Source organism: Onychomys torridus, chromosome 15 (genome assembly GCF_903995425.1).
Source record: "Onychomys torridus chromosome 15, mOncTor1.1, whole genome shotgun sequence".
Classification (NCBI taxonomy): Eukaryota; Metazoa; Chordata; class Mammalia; order Rodentia; family Cricetidae; genus Onychomys; species Onychomys torridus.
This window is the reverse complement of record NC_050457.1, coordinates 26,672,369-26,689,844: the sequence shown is the minus strand read 5'-3', so window position 1 is coordinate 26,689,844 and position 17,476 is coordinate 26,672,369. Positions and strand designations below refer to the sequence as shown.

Below are 17,476 nucleotides of genomic sequence, written 5' to 3'. Positions count from 1 at the left end.
CTAACTTTGGAGAACAGTATCTACAGCTCTGACAGAGACCTCTCCAAACAGACATAGGGACCTTAAAGAGAGGAGATCTGTGTGGTATTTTGAAACAATGTTTACTTTATAACCATAAAAAATAAACCATATAACAATCGCTCTAGATTTCTTGCTTAATCCATTAATCAACATTAGCAAGTATTTCTTAAAACAAAAATATAACGGCCTTTAGGGATTATACATAGGCATCATTACTGAGAAGAAAGATTTTGAAATATGTTTAGAGTAGACCCAGCATGGAATTGTTAACTGTTCCAAGAAAATGCACCTGATTATGTGAACAGAACTATGTATAGAATCTTCCTTTAAGTAGGAAGCCTGTAAAGGAATTCCCGACCTGCCTGGAAATTTCTGCATATTTGGTGTTACGGAGTTTATTTTATCCCCTCTAAGGCTGAATGTGTTCTTTTTTGTTTATCTTGTAAGGCTCCCAGTCCCCGATTTCTCCTTGGCTTTTATAGTAACTGTTGAGATGTAGGGCAGCTGTCAGCAGTGTTTAGCGTCACAGGGCTATGGGTGACATTTGGTGACATCAATCAAAGCATCTGGTCATAGAGAGGAGTGTTATTGAGTAGGCTTCATAACTTCTTTGAAAAGTAAGGTAGTAAGCCAACTTGTTTTCTAGTCTATTGAGAGTAGGCAGCTCCCGCTGTGGTCTACAGTATATTGTGGAGGTGGTGGACTCTCAGACATACTTCTTAAGAGATAAAAAATCAAAGCCAGAGAAGTGGCATGGCACATTCCTTATCACATTTGAGGCCTTTGAGGGGTTTTGTTGTTGTCATGAAACAAAGAAGGTCCAAATTTTAGTATTCTAGATGGTATGGAACTGTAAAACAATGAGAGCCATCCTGCAGAGAGACATAAATGATAGAGAGGAGGTTTAAGTGCAATTCTGCATAAGTCCACTGGGTTCTAGGTATGGGCTGTGGAGTTCTACTAAGTGTGATGTGAGCTGCAGTCTTAGAGGACACAGAGTTCGAGAGGTATATGGTACCTAGCTTAAGAATCATTCTACTTGTGTGCCCACATATAGAACATGGTGTGATGGGAGAGACTTGAGAAGTATCTCTGGTTTAAAAGTATAGCTGCCTTCCTAATGATGCCCCCAAAGGGTGAGATGTCTAGAGGGGCTCTGAACCACTCCTGAGCACACTTTGCGTGTTCACCAAGTATTATGCATTCTGTATGTGTTGCCTATTTTCATCATTACTAGATGGAAGGGAAAGCAAGCTCAGAGGGGAAAGCTGTTTACCCAAGGCTCCCTAGCTAGTGAATGGCGAGCCAGGATGCAAACCCATGCCTGACTGCTTGCCCACCTGCGCTCCTGAGTCCACGGGGCAATTGGAATGAGAATCGGTGATCCCAAAGTGCCCAATTCTAGGGAGGGCTTATTCTATTGTGGGCATGACATGGGGAGGATCCTTACAGGAGGAGTTACGTAGTAGGGAGGTCAGAGGGAATGTTAGGATATGGTTTATTGTGGGCTTTTGGGTTGCCACACAGAGTGATGGTTCCTCTATTAACATCTCCAGGTGGTTCTTCACCATGTGAAATTACCATCTCCATTCTGTGGAACATTTGCAGAAAATTGAAGCTTAAAAGTCAGAAAGCCTGGACAAGGTCAAGCAGCTATTGCAGTTAGGGTTTAAATTTAGTATGTGAAGCTCATCACTGGGGCCAGATCAACAACTGGGAACTGGGATCAGCAATTTGACTTCATGAGTTAAAAAACTGGGCATGTTTCCAGGGTCTGGTGGAGCCATTGAACACATTCAGATGGGAGGAAATCATGGCAGGAATGCCAGGCACTAGGCTGAGAAAAAGCCTGGTGGATATGGAAGAGATGGCTCTTGGGCGTGTAGTGTTCATCTTGGGGAGGGGCAGATACTTACTGGTCCTTGGGGATTTCAGACACGGGGGACGAGACGGGAGCAGACATGGAGGAGGAGGAGGATGGAAGAAGTGGGGGGTGACAAGTGCTTTAACAGCTGTTCCACACATCCACAAAATGACTCCGAGAAAAAAAAAAATTGTTCTATTTATTTGCCTTTCCATCTTCCATATATCTTGCCAACAGCATTCATCAATATCTGTCATTTCCCAGGGGGCTTAGACATGTCTAGCAATTCATTCTACTGAATTATATTTCAATACCCGAATGGAGGGAGGCCAGATTGCAGGCGTTAACTCTGACCTCTGCCCACTGTCACTTAGCTGCCCGCCATCACAGCTCTACCGCCCACCCACCTCCTCCGGGCCCTTGCTCACACCGTCTTTCCCGGCGACACTGCCTGGTGTCTGTGGCCTGTTAGAATGCTCTCACTGAAGAGGGCTCTATTTAGCATACTTTAAAAATTCATTTGCAGCTGCCCCTTTACCTTTGATCTGTGCAAGCAGAGCTCAGGGCCAAACTAGTATTTATTTATTTTTTTCAAATAAGAATTTTAAATTCAGACAAGCACCACCCAAGGGGAGACTGCCTTGGTGATCTAAGTAGAATTGGGGAGTTGGTGGCCACGGTTGGGTGATTTTACAGAGTGGAAGAATTTGCTGGGTGTCACTACAGCCAAGGGCTGTGATGGAGTTGCATCAGAGGGACGTAGCTTACCATGCCCTGCTGTACACATTAACTGATTGGATCCTGATGGCTGCACTTAGTAGAATTAGATTGAGTGGTAATCATGGTAGATGATGAGAAATATGGCTTTAAGTACAAGTTAAGGGAGAACAAACAGAAGGCCAAATAGATTTCCCTGTAAGTACCATTTTGAGTTGTTCCCTCTAAAACTGTACTGGGTGCTGACATTTTTGCTCTTTCATCATAAAATGGCACGAGTCACAGGCTGGCGGTATTAGATTGAGCATGCAGGACCACTGGATCTTTGAACTGCCTTACCATAGCACCCATACCAAACATGAGTTTTGATTTAGAGCTAAAGCTATGATTGACAGTGGCTGTGGCAGCTTCAGACTGACCTCCAGAGTTTCATGGTTTACCCAAAGGCTTTGATTTTCATGTTGTAGGTCTATGTGTTCTGCTCTTTTCCCATAGTTCCTAGCACTCTGCCAGCATGGTCCTGGGCTTTAGTTGACATCGACCCAGTCTCTCTAGGTATGTGAAACTGTTAACTTCCAAAGAAATAGCTGGCCTCCAATGCCTGCCTCCTGTGCTCTGTGCTTCCTTCAAAGCACTTCTTAATTTGGTCATTGAAACCTTGTATTTATTAGTGTTGCCTATCCATCCTGTGTTAAAGACAGTATGCTGGTAATAGTATTCCAGAAAGTGAAAGGAGGTGTTTTTGGTGAATCTGAGTCACAAGCTAATGAGGAAAGACTTAGTGCCCTATTAGGCCCAAGTCAGCTGTAACACCATCATCCGAAGCTGTGTGTGTGCGCGCTCTTGTATTCAGCTTCCAATTTTCTGTGTCAGCTGGAGTTTGCTGGTGAGTGGGCAGTGATATCAAGGACTGAGGGTCAAGGCTGTGCTGCGGACTCCTCTCGTGTGTGGAAGAACACACTGCATGATTTCTAAAAGGATTGAAAAGCCGCCCAGTATGGAAATAAATGAAATTTAGCACGTGTGGTCAATGGTCTGCTGGTCTCTCAAGTTGTTTTTTATTTATGCTGCTAAGAAGAATGACTTAGCAGAACTGTTGATGCTCTCTAGTCATTCCTGTGCAATGGGGACAAGAAATTGGAAGGCAGTCACCCATGGGAGTGGGAAGATGGAGGGAACCATGTCCCCATGCTGTTGTCGCACTGCTGGAGATGAATAAAGGGAGCTGTAATTGCTGTGGGGACAAGAGTCATGACGAGAAGGGAGCAAATGTTTAGGAGTGAGCAATGGGGCATGGAAGAAGAATCTCTGGGTGATGATGGAAGATTCCCAGGGCAGTGGCTGCTGAGTCATCGATTCTGCCCAGTACCAGCCAGTGACTTAGCGTGGGCTTTAATCTTGCCATGTCTGAAGTTTGGAGAGCACTTAAAAGATTCACTCCCCTGCTTGTGACAGGAAGGGTGTGGGTTGTTAAGTGTAATTTGCAATAGGAGGAGTTGACGTGGATTGTGTAGCTATCTGCTTTGAGAAAAAAAAAAATCTCAGTATCCCATTGTGATTTTCTTCCTTTTTTTTTTTAACTAGAAGATGCAGGGATTTTAGCTAAGGAAAGAGTTTTTTTTTATGTGTAGTGAAAGCTACATAATACACTTGAACATTTTAAACATTTTAAGTGCATAATTTCATCACATTAAATAGGTTTCTATCATTGTACAACCACTGTTGCTATCCATCTCCAGAACAGTCTCGTCACCCCACACTGAGACTCTATAATACATTAAGCAGGGGCTTCTCTCTCTTCCCCCAGACTCAGAAGCCATGGTTATACTGTCTCAGGGAACTGACTATTGCAGGTACTTTATGGAAAGGGAATCATATAACACCTGACCTTGTGTGACTAGCTTATTTCATTTAGCATGATGTCTTCATGGTTAATTCAAGTCTGTGTTTCCCAATCTGTGGGTCACAACCTCTTTGGGAGGGGTCGAACAACCCTTTTGCAGGGGTCAGCTAAGACCATCAGAAAGCATAGATATTGACATAACAGTAGCAAGATTACAGGTATGAAGTAGCAACAAAAATAGTTTCATGGTTGGGGCTCACCACAACATGAGGAACTGTATTAAAGGGTCACAGCATTAGAAGGTTGAGAACCACTGATCAGTATCAGAATTTCATTCCATTTATAGGTTAATATTCTGTTGCATTGATAAATTATACTCATCTATTAATGGGCGTGTAGCTTCCCCATCTTAGCTCCTGTGAACAGTGCTGCTGGGGAGATGGGTGTGCAAACATTTGCTTTCACAGCCTTTGTATATGTACCTAAAGAGAGGTGAGGCAAGGGCCATTTCACTAGGCCGTGCGAGGGGTTGAGGGGACTACAGCTTCCTCCAGTGTGGCGGTGTGTGTGAGGTTTTAGGGGACAACTGTGAGAGCTTCAGGAGATGATAAGGAAAGCAACAGGCTGCTATCCAGAACCTAGAAACCTATATACTTCTTAAGGCCCTGGCTGAGAGACTCTTCTCCCCAGAGAACATGGCCCTACTTACCTGCTTGTGGCCCATACCATCCTAGCCTTCATGTTTGTTTTCTTCTTGCCCCTCAGCCTCTGTAACGGTCCCTCCATTCTCACTATACCCCAATATGGTCCTCCCGCCTCCTCAAAACCACCAAGAGCAAGGCATTGGCCACCCTGCCCAGTGTCTGACTGTTCTTGGTCGGTGCCTTAGAGAGAGATAAACAAGCTTTTCAGAGCTCTTATCTCTAAGTACCAGAAGCCAGACTAGAGCAGTACTTTTTGGGGGTTTCAAGACAGGCTTTCCCTGTGTAGCTTTGCACCTCTCCTGGAACTCACTCTGTAGCCCAGGCTTGCCTCGAACTAACAGAGATCCACCTGCCTCTGCCTCCCGAGTGCTGGGATTAAAGGCGTGCACCACCACTGCCCGGCTTACTTTTTTAATGTAGTTGTTCAGCCTTCTCTTTCCTTTTATAGCCTTGTTATAATCCAAAAGAAATAACCCCAAATGTAAGGCTGTAGACTGATGGCTAAATCTGTGAGGCCCTTCAGGTGATATGGAACATTTTTAATGGAAGCTCTCACATCTAGTCAGGTACCATGATTCCCTGATGATAAAGGAGATCTCTAGAGGCTATATTTAATTCTTTATATGGCCATTCTGCTAAAATTATTGCTGACTCGGTGTTTTCCTGTTTCTGGGGGAAAGTCCCACCTGTGGGGCGGTTTGAAAACGTATCTCATGTCTGAAAGCATGCATCTATAAAGTTGCTGCCTCTCTATTGCCTTGGAATTCAGGGTAGAAACCAAGAAAAGCACATTCCCAGAGAGGCTAATATGCAGCTTACCTAGAACCAGGACGTGGTTGGCATCTCTGCTCAGTAATGTTTATTTTAGGGTGTAACCATAGATGAATTCAGGGCTCTGGCTCCCTCGGTGAAGTGGAGTCCCCATGGCCAATACAGCCACAGTAACCAACTGCAAGTAGTCTAAACGGCATAGATGGACCTCGACGCTTGAAACCTGTCAGATTCCGGGGTCAACTGATGCCAGCTTTGAAATGGACCTCTGTTTCATGCCTCTGTATCTCTAGTTCTATCTGTAGAGAACATTTAAGGAGAGCTTTAATGAACACGGTGAGATGTTTAGAAGCATGCTTTCAAAGAGCCTGGTGCTAATCAATGTTCCAGTTGTGACAACAAGCTCCATTTGGTATTAAAATGAGCAGCCAGCTTGCTAAGCAAGCTCACCTCTCATCCAACACATTGGAAGTGGTATTATCCATTAATTTCCACCCTGTGCAGCTGAACAGTGCTGTTGACAGATGCTGATTTTCTTAAATCGTAGGCAGCAAATGATGCATGAATGTAACAGCAACACACTTTTTAGAAGCCCTTGGTAGTCATCAGAAAGTAAATTTATATGAAGTTTGATGTGGTTGCTACCAGCTACAGCACTGTGTTAGTACCCTCTAATGATCGCCTTAGACCCATCTGTTACACTCTTTTCCCTATTCACACTAAGGGGGGCCAGGCAGGAAGGATGTGTCCCATGTGTTGTGTTAACAGACCGTCTAAATTGTAGTGTTTGAATTATTTTGTAGGATAAGACCATTGCAAGAATAAGGACATCTGAGATCTAACCTATTACATGATTTATAAACATTTCATCGTGTACATGTCTGTGCACTTACTAATTAATGTTTTCTAGTGTCATAACTTGTTCCTCTTGCTCGCTACAGTGTGTATTGTATTCCTTGTTTGTTAAACTGATTTGATTGAGTGTTGAACTCTGTAATGTGTTTTCTGTTTTAGATTTATAACAACCCTTTTGGTTTCCTTCACTTTACAATTGAGGAGCCTGAGGTTTGGAGAAGGTTATGAAATAAGTAGAAGAATCAGTTTGAGGATTCAGCCATAAGACTCAGAGGTCTGACCTTAGAGTCTCCCACAGCTAAAGTAGTTATTATTTACTCCGGCTGCCAGTGGCCTTTACATCCTGTTAGGTTTAAAGAGAGTCTAAGACACATACATGCACAGACCATGGCTAGTTAGTTATTAAATCTAAGTGTCATCTTCTGGGTTAGGCTCTGTTGAGGTAACAAAGAAATTGAAAGCATACTTTTGTTCTTCATAATGAGATAGAATCCATGTATGAGAGCAGTGAATAAGGTATGGAATTAGCTTTAATAGTGATGCCAGCGAAAGGCAAGGTGGCACTCAGGTCTTATTACCAGAGACGGCTCTGTATTTTTAAAACTCCTGGGAGCTTTAACAAGAGGCAGATTTTCAAAAGGAAGGTCAGCATGTGTGAAAAAGGGGCCCTCCCTGGCTTTGAACCCTTCTGCTGGTGCTGACATCTGTCCAGAGTCTGGCTTTGCCTCAACCCAGTGATCCGGGATCTTCACAGATAAGCACCCTGTGCTGAGGGTAAGCCAGGAGCGTTGGCTCTGATGAGGAGGCTCCTTGTGGTCCCCCTTTGCTCTGATTGGCCATGAAACCTCTTCCTGACTCTAGGCGTCCTCATCTGTAACCATTGAAAGTATCTACTTTCACTTAGGAACTGTCATTTGGAGGGCTAGAAGGAATGTGTTTGGGGCTAGTTTTCTGGGTTAGAATATGGAACACATTTTTTATATTAAAAAAAAAAACATCCAACGCAAAATTATAAAATTTTATATTCAGAAACAGAGGGTCATTCACTCCAACCCCATACCCCACCCAGTCACCATAACCTAAGCTTAATATTTGATGTGATTTCCAGGTTCAAGTAAAGTGGAAATATTTGCAGCCGCGAGTTAGACTCATATTTCTTTGTTTAGACTCTTGAGTTGAACTAGCAAAACCTACTGCCTGGCAGAAAAGTTTCAAGTTCTATATTCTTCTTAAAACTATTATATTGTTGTTGTTGTTGTTACTGTGTGTGAGCATGCACACATGCCACAGCATACAGGTGGATGTCAGAGAATAACTTTGTGGAATAAGTTCTCTCCTCCCATCTTTATGTGGGTTCTGGGGACCAAATTCATGTTGTCCTGCTTCCGAGGCAACCATTTCCTCCAGCAGAGAGAATGCTGATTTTGTTATTTCCATTAAGTAATGTTACTCATTATTGTCTTAAGTGACCTGTCTTAAATGACACAGCCAATAGAGGGTATTTTATCACTACTGTGGTGGAGGAGGACCAGGCTTTGTGATGGGTGAAGCTTAACAATTTGATTGACACACAGCTAGTAAGAACTGGATTTGAAGCTGAGTTTGTCTGATTCTAAGCCTTTTGTTTGAATAGCTTTCTTCCTATTTTTTCCAGGTGATAACACACACACACACACACACACACACACACACTTTCTTACAGGTAGAACTCATTCCCTCAATTTATAGCATGTTCCCACCTAAGCGTGTGTGATAACCATTTTCTTGCTTTAGAATTGGGGCTCAGGGGCTGGAACAGCGGTTTTGGCAGTTTGCTTAATTGGCTGTGAGCCCTGGCCTAGCTACAGAACCTGTCTGCATTGACAGTGACAATGACAGGCTCTGCCCACAAGGCTGTCACAGTGTTGCGGAGCCTGGTATGCCCGAAAGCCTTGTTGGATTGTAGATGTTGCACTGTTCTTACAGATAAAAGTTAAGAAAATGATCTGCTCACTGATGCTCTTCCTGTTCAGATCAGGTCAGCTTTTGCTTAGCTAGTATTGTTAGGTTGCATTCAGTTGATCATCAGTTACTGAATTTGTACCATGGGCCATCCCCTTCCCAGGAACTGTAGGTACACAAATGTATGACCCTTGTTTCCTATACCTGGGATCTTAGCAGCATACTTTAATAATTCCTTTCTACTAAATGAAAAAGAAAAACTAATTTGTAGATTTTTTTTTTAAGTGAACTAAAATATCTTTCTGTTGTTAACAGTCAGGTTTTCTAAGTGTATTGTCATCTTAGATTGAAATAAAAAGCGTATCTTCAGAGAATGGTAGAGTAAGGATTCCCTGCATCACAGGAGCCTTGCTGTCTAGGTACTCCTTGGCTTCAGTAGCCCCTTTCTCCAAACATAAAGGAAATGATGATAAGGTACAGGAAACGACTTGCTAGTACCCTTCCCCAGGCCCCATTCAGATTCCCCAGTTAGCTGGTATGTTTTTAGAGGGTTATATCTTTCAGAGTTGTGTCTGGTTTATAAAGAAACTGTGTTTTCATACTGTATGAATGTTTTCCTCAGTATAGCCTCTGGCCTTCCTCTCATTTCTCAGTGACGTCCTGCTTCTGGACCTACAGCGGTAGGTAGGTCCTAAAGCCCGTCCCAGTCCAGCTTCTAGTTCGTGTTTCAAGATAAGACAAGAGAAAAAATTTCAAATTCCATGCTTCTGACTTTAAATGTGACATTCCTCCACAAAACTGATCCGATTCACAGAGGTTATTGATTACGTGTGAGTCTTTATTGGCAGCCTTCATCGTCTAGTTGATAGTTGGCGTGCGTGTGTGTGTGTGTGTGTGTGTGTGTGTGTGTGTGTGTGTGTGTTTGAGAAAAGTCATATTCTAGTGCCAGCAAAATGGCGCCATGGATAATGTGCTTTTTGTGCAAGCTTGATGATTTGAGTTCAAGCCCTGGAGTCGACATAAAGGTAGGAGGAGAGAATGACCCCAGAGTGGTTGTCCTCTGACTCCCTCACACATGTCATGGCAGGTATGTACCTGTACACACACACACACACACACACACACAAATAAACAAGTACTTTTAAAAAGTCATATTCTATTGTGTGGAGCTGGTGGGGAGCAACTGACAAAAATCAGTGTGGTTCCTTATTTTCAAGAAAATGTATTTCCTAGAAAGAGAATGTGGAAGGAAAGACATGTGCGTGTCCAGGGTGGTTTTCTCTGCTGTGATCCAGGTGGTTTTGTTCCCACATATGTACATTTTCTCGTTTTGAGTGATAAGAAGTAAAAACTAACCTGAAATTGTCTTTTACCATTGTACTACTTAATGCCATAGCCAAACAAGCAATATGTATTGAGTACTTTGCTCAAAACTCCTTGTAACTCTATGTGATTGATTCGAGCAGGTCCATTTTAGAGGCAGAGAAACCAATGTTGAGAGGGTGACTAAATTCCTTTCTCCAGTATCCTTTAGATCTAGAACAAGGTCATGGCAGCAAGTCTAGTTCATCCTTAGCTTCCATACTTACATGGGGCAATAAATAAATGATCAGTTTTACAATAAGAAGCCATTTTCCCTTCTGCAATTAATATACAAAATTCTGAAAGCACTTTGGTTAAATACAACATTAGAGCTTCTAATCTGATGGTTGATGGACGATACCCATAATGCTTAGCTTCTGTGGTGCCAGGGACCAGCATGTATCATGGTGATAAACTACGTCATACATTGCAGTTGTAATTAACTAGTCACATATGCTTGTTAGGTGCGTGCTTGAGGGAAGGAGCCTGTATCCCTTCTGATACGGGGCAAGCAGATGTGTGCACTGCAGATCCTGCCGGAGTGTCCACACAGAGAACCTCTCTTTTTATTCTCCTGTGTTGCTGGCAAGGAAATGCCCACCCCTCTTTGCACCATTCAGTAATAGTCCCGCACTAGGAGTGGGGCAAAACAGATAAAATCAGACATTGTGTTTATTAAGCATCATTACTGTGTTAATAGTCATAGGCGTTCTCACTTTACTGATGCAAAGGATCAAACTCCCTTGTGTAGATAGCATGCTAGTCTGTGTCCTGAGTAACTACAGTGTGCATCTGTCAGATGGCTGACTTCTAGAAGTGTGCGTGTGCGTGTGTGCGTGTGTTGGAGTTCAAGGTTGATGGACATTGCACCGTTAACCTTGACTGACACTGATGACTTGATTTATGCAAACAGATACCATTATGCATTGTGTGGATACGGTCGGACAGCCACTGAGAGAAGCTGGGGAAAGGGGACTCCAGCCCATTTCGCCTTGAGAAAATGCCACCTCCTCTTTTGTTGGTCATGACCTTCACTTTGTAGCCCCTTCTTGCTCGTTTCTAGACTGTTTCCCATATTAGATTTGCTTCAAATAGCATCACAAACACACCACATTTATTTTTGTGATGGTGAGAGAGTACATTGTGTGTTTACATATATTCTCAAAACATTCTCTTTAGGATAGGCAGGGAGATTAAAGACAAACACACACACACACACACACACACACACACACACACACACACACACACACACCTTCATTCTAACCAGATGCAGCCTCCCCTCCCACTCAAGCCCAACATATGAAGTGATTTGCTTGGGTTTCAGTGGGAAGTCAGGGTCAGAACCCACCATGGTATCTCCTGATTTAATTAAAACATTTTTCTCTGGTTGCTAGTAATCAGCATAACTGCTGAGCATGGCCGAAGGGATGAAGAAAGATGACTTGGAATTGCCCACTCTTTCTATAGAATACGTCATTGACTTGCTGCTTACTCATTTTTTTTTCTACTCCAACAGGGAGGTACCTCCTTCCAAACCCAGTGGCAGGACAAGTGTGGCCTGCCTCCACTGAGACGTCCAACCTCGTGCGCATGCGCAGCCAGGCACTGGGCCAGTCGGCTCCCTCGCTCACGGCCAGTTTGGTGAGTGTCTTGTACTTGGTCAGAGTTGCCCTGGCCATTATTTCAGTGGGATCTGTCCAACTGCTTCACCTATAACTGGGTTTGCACTTATATACATGTAGCATTGACCACAGGATGGGCAATGGGCATGTCTGTCTGTCTCTCTCTCTATGCCAATTTCTTCCTACCCACCCCCAAATGTGGAATATTTCTATTTGGTTCTGTGTCGGTTCCCCTTACCCCCCAAAAAGTAAAAAATGTTTCTAGCCTTTAAAAAAACTCCAAACAACAAAAGCATTTTTAAAAAATAGAAGGCTATACTAAAGTCCAATGGTAAGAAAAACACAGATGACACCAATCTGTTCCTTATTAGATCCTCTGCCCAGATGGCTTATCACTGTTTTTTTGTGTATAAATGTGTGCGTGGTGCGAGTACATATTTATGTAGGCATGCATTGAGTCATCCAAGAGTAAGATATGTGTGCGTCACAGCCCTTGCTTTGGTAATTGTCAACTTGAGTAATCTTCTCACTGATAAGAACCCGGTGTCTGCATAGCAGTCTGGTTCAGTTTTACCACTGCCCGGCCTGTGTCCTCTCTAACGTGTGCCCGCTGTGGTGGCAGGGTAGCACCAGGTCTGTGGAGGTCTGCTCTCCAGCACTTCTTTCTCTGTTCTTCTTTCATCTGGTGTGTTCCCACAGCCTTGCTTTGTCTTTTCTGACACCAACGTTGTCGAATAAAATTTTCTAGATAATTTTTTATCTTGTGCTCGTCACCTGTTTTCCCACAGGGAGAGTCTGGCTTGTGCATTCCTGTTCCCAACTGAGAACTATTGCTGTGTCTTCAGGACATGTTCTAGACAGGCGCACGATGCCTCTCTGCCCCTCACTGTGTTGTTAATTTGGATAACCCAGGCAAGGTGCTGCCTGTTTGCTCTGTGGTAGTCACTACCAACTTTCTCTCTCGCGTGGTGTAGGAGCTGTCTGGGTAGACAGTCTAAGCTCTGCAAACAAGCTGCTCGCCAAAAACTTCCTCTGAATTCAGCATCTGTTGGCGATTCTTGGAAGGATCTTTTTTTTTTTTTTTTTATGTTGATTAAAAATGGTGGAGGCTAGGAATGTAGCGCTGTGTTAGAGTACTTGCCTAGCATGGGGGAAGTCTTAGATTTGATCCCCTGCACAGAAAAAAATAAATGACCTTCCAGTGTTAGTACTCCCATATTTACCAGCTGGAACATATTTGTGTGTCTGTTGCTAGCATAGATTTGGACTTTTTTTTCTTTCTTTCCAAGTATAACCTTGATTTTTAGCCATTATGCTTACTAGATCTTTGTTTTCTTGCTGGACACCTTTTTCGAGTATGTGTGTGTGGTTTCACATGTATGTGAGTGTAGATATATATGCACATGTTTGGAGGCTGAAACTTGACATCGTTATCTTTCTTGGCCACTCTCCACTTTATTTATTATTCAGAGTCTCTGGATGAACCAGGAGTTTCACTGATTCCAGCTATCATAGCTAGCCAGCTTACCGAGGAACCCCTGTCTCTGCCTCCCAACTGCTGGGGTGACAGTCAATTACCATGCTGCCTTCTGGACCTTTGAACTCCAGTTCTCATGTTTGAGTGACAATCACTGTATCTACTGAGCCCATCCTCTGCTCATTAGCAGAATACTTATCTATTCCACCTCTTGTTAAAATCTTTACAACTTGAGGCTGGGCGATGGTGACGCACGCCTGTAATCCCAGGCAGAGCCAGGCGGATCTCTGTGAGTTCTAGGCCAGCCTGGTCTACAAAGCGAGTTCTAGGAAAGGTGCAAAGCTACACAGAGAAACCCTGTCTTGAAAAACCAAAAAAAAAAATAATCTTTACAACTTGGTCTGGGGATCTCGCTCAATGGTAGAGTACCCCCTTTGCATGTGTGAGGCGCTGGGTTTATTCCTTGACACCCAAATGAACCAAAACAAAACCAAGAAACGGAACAACAAAATAAAAAGTCTTATACAAGTTAGTTTGGGGGTCAGTGGTAAAGTTGCATATATATCAGTGTGTTATGGTATTTTGTAATTTTATACACTGGTGGGAACTTATGTTGGCTATTTGCGTGTGATATAGTGCACGGAGATTTGATTTTCATCTAGCCTCATCAACCTGCTCTGTCTGCAGCTGCAGAGATGCAAAGACACTTAGTTGAAATAATCCGTAAAGCCCATTTTGACTCTGAAATTTTCTGACCTTTCTTTCTGAAAGATTAACAATCAGAATGTGTGGAATACTGACCTCCAGAGAGGGTATTGAAGCTGTAGTGGGGGGTCTTGCCCTCCTCCCACACCACCTCTCCCACCCTCTCTTAACTGAATGGTTTTCCTTGAGGAATTTTTCAAAATGTTGTCTCTCTGTAAGCATTTACTTTTTCAGACAAAAATACTTCACAATTTATGATTTTTGACAGTGTAATTCAAACATTGCAATCCTAACATTCAAACAGTGATATTATGTATATGCTTGTTGGAAAGTAATCATTCTGATGAAAGCAGTTCTGCCCCAAATACTCCTATAACCTAGTACTGGGCTCACGTGCCCCGACACAAACTGATGTTTTCATTGCTCAAAAGCATACCAAACAACCTATTTGGGAATAGGATACAAAAGTAAGCAATGTTAATAGATAACATCAGAGGAACACCCCCTAAAGTGTGCCAGATAACATCCTTAGCAAGGTATCATTTACATTATTAGCTGATCTACCCACAAACTTTATGAAGCTTCAAGTTGTGGTGACTGAACTGTGGCTAAATTTGGACACAGAGACCAGAGTATGTTAAAGCCGTTTACTTTGGGTTGTCAAGGTGTCCCGCTAGGCCGAGCCCCATCTTGAATTCCGGGGTCTGTTGGAGTATGTCCAGACTCTTACCTCAGCATGTCACTGGGACACACTTTCATGTCTGTTTCATTGCCAGTACCATTTGTGTGACTACACAGCTAACCGGACCTTCAAGATTAGCCCGTTCCATCTTCCCGTCATATTTGGAGTATTTTCATTGAGTAAAAATAACAGTTTGATGCTGAGGAGGTGGGAATGGACAGCTGGTAGAACCCTTTGTTTTCTTTCCTCTTCTTTTTTTCTTTTTTTTTCTCGAATTTAATCCTTTCCCAAACAAGCTGAATTTGTGGGGTTGCTCTGTGCAGTAGAACATGCCTCCCCACTCACTGATCCCGCCTTCCTGGCCTCTGGCCTTATTTCTGGGGTCCCCTTGGAGCTGTGAGCTAACTTTCCCAACCCATTTAGTATCAATCGTGCTGTACCTGTGAACACTTAATCTCGGAGGGCAGACATATTAGATGACTTCATTGTCTGCTCCCTCCTGCCCTTAGCACAGTGCCTTCCATGTAGGGGGCACTTAATAAATAGTAATGAAGTAATGGATAATTATTCATGAAAAAAACGACAGCTTTCTCTAGCCTCAAGGTAAAGTGATGGTATGACTGTGTGCTCTGATTGGTGGCCTAATGATATCATCCATCTAAAAACCTCTGGTTTGGTTGTTCTATATACAGCTTACAATTGTGACTATCTTTAAAATCCATATAACAAGCCAAATCCCAATTAGTGTATGTCAGCCACTCAAAAAATATGATGACAAAATTGTAACATGATTACCATTGTCCACAATCAAGGAATGTTCATCAATATGCTTTCATGTAGCTACACATAGTCATGGTGGTTTAACTTGTGTATTGATTTTTTCCCCCAATCACTAAGTTGAAGAGATATTTGTCCTAGTGTAGGAGAATCAGGAAAAAAAAAATATTCAAAGTAGTTGTGCCCAAGTGACAGCATTGCATTTGATGTGACAAAATTCAGTTCCATCAAAACAACTCACATTTCAGTACCGACTTTTTACCTGAGAGTTGAGAATATGCTAGCAAGATACGAGTGAAGGCTGTGTGATTTGGTGCATATGAATTTTAGCAAACGCATGACCTGTAGTGTTCTAAAAGCCATCGGCACATTTGAAGGGTCTGCCAACTACCTTCTCAAGGAGGAGATTAATCCCTAGCCTGAAGTATCTAGTTTTCCTTGACAATGCTAAATGCAGCTGTGTTACCTCTCCCAGACACTTTGGGCATTTCAGATCAATGGCACGTTGCCAGTTCCTCCTAAGTAGCCTGGTGGCTGGCAGAATACATGCTCAGCCAGCGTCCGCCTGCTGGGACACCAGCCGGGAGCGCTGATGAAGTGTCAGACGTACACTTCATATACATTCATCTGAAAGGGGAAAACTCATTTTCCCATTTGCTGTCTCCATCTTTCTGTCCCTCCCCCGACACATGGGTAGTTTATCAAAGGAGTCGTTGTCGTCAGGAGCTGGGGGATTTGTGCAGATGCTGTTCTCTGGCAGGAGAGATGGAAATTCCAGGAGGCAGAAGCAGGACCGGTGGTGACTTATTTCTTGGTGGGGGAAATATGGTTGTAAGCCATGATGACTGACGTTTAGAAATGGTGGATGTGGCCAATCATAAGAAAACGTTTATTGCTTTTGTGCTTTGCTGACCGGATGGAGGAGGGACTCTGAAAATCAGGCGCCCATGTATCTCTCCAGTTGTATTGGACCCAAATTGCCTGCCTTCTCTGTTGTGTTCATCTAAAGATTCTACTCCCAGTCTTTCTCGCCAAGGTCTTCCTTGACCACCTGTCTGAAGGTGGTCCCTATTTTGCAAGGTATACACCCCACAGCCTTCATTTTACTCTCTAGCTACACCACCTTCAAACATCTTTGTCGTTTATTATTTTATTTGTAGCCATGTGTCCATGGGGGTGTGTCTCTGGGGATGCTTGTGTTACTTATTGAAAATGGCCTACTATTTAGATATTCTATGAATATCCCCTATATGCTTTAGCTCAGCTCACTTATAGTAGTTAATACATTGTAAGTGCTCTGTAGATACACTGCACAGCTTCAGGAATGACAGGAAGAAAATAGTCTATTCATGCACAATGTGGACATGTTTTTGTCTGTAGTTGGTTGAATGCATGCAGGACCCATGGATGAGGAAGGCTCACCCTGTATGTCCTGCTACTCCAATGCAGCTTTCGTGAAGGCAAAGATAGTTTTTCCTGTGTTCCTAGTGCCAATGATAGTACAGGACTCCTCCTGGAAGCAAGCTGTAATGTTCCCTTGGAGATGACATGAGAAGGAGGACAGAGCAGTTATGAGCATGCACTGTCCGAGGCTCACTCCACATCCTACCTTTTATTAGCTCCACGTGGATTTGTGTGTGGGGGCCTCAGGTTTTCCATCTGTGGAATGGGCTTCAGGGCTGTCCTAACTTTATACGGTCATTGTAAGGATTAAATGAGTAGAGTCTTGGGCAGAACTCTGTACTGTGCCTGTCATTCAAGAAGTCTTCTCTTTCATGCTCCTGGGAGTGCTGGGGGGAAGGGGTCTTGGAGATGAGGCTAGGAACTAGGCTCAGCTAGGGTGGCCTGGTTAGAAAGAACAAACACAAACTCTTTCTCCACATAATTAGGTATGGTCCTTCTGTCTGTGCTGCTGGATTATCTTATTGTTTCTTTGTGTTTTCATCTGCACTCAAAACCAAGTTAACAAACTGAGGAGGTTTTCCAGGTTACAAAACATTTTTAAACAAGGAAGGTGTTTCCAAGTGCTGTTTTTCAACTTCAAGCTTTTGGTTAAGTGGTGAAATTCTGTTTCTTTGGTGACTATCTTTTTATATCATATCCATTTCCCTTAATGGAAAAATTATATTTCA

General features: G+C 43.1%; 1 protein-coding gene across 1 annotated transcript in view; it reads left to right on the top strand.

Moving 5' to 3' along the window:
• Mast4 (microtubule associated serine/threonine kinase family member 4) overlaps positions 1-17,476 on the top strand; it is a 581,729-nt gene that overhangs the window by 186,163 nt on the left and 378,090 nt on the right. The window contains 1 exon segment of the mRNA XM_036206828.1: positions 11,598-11,722. Coding sequence (XP_036062721.1) covers positions 11,598-11,722 — 125 coding nt within the window.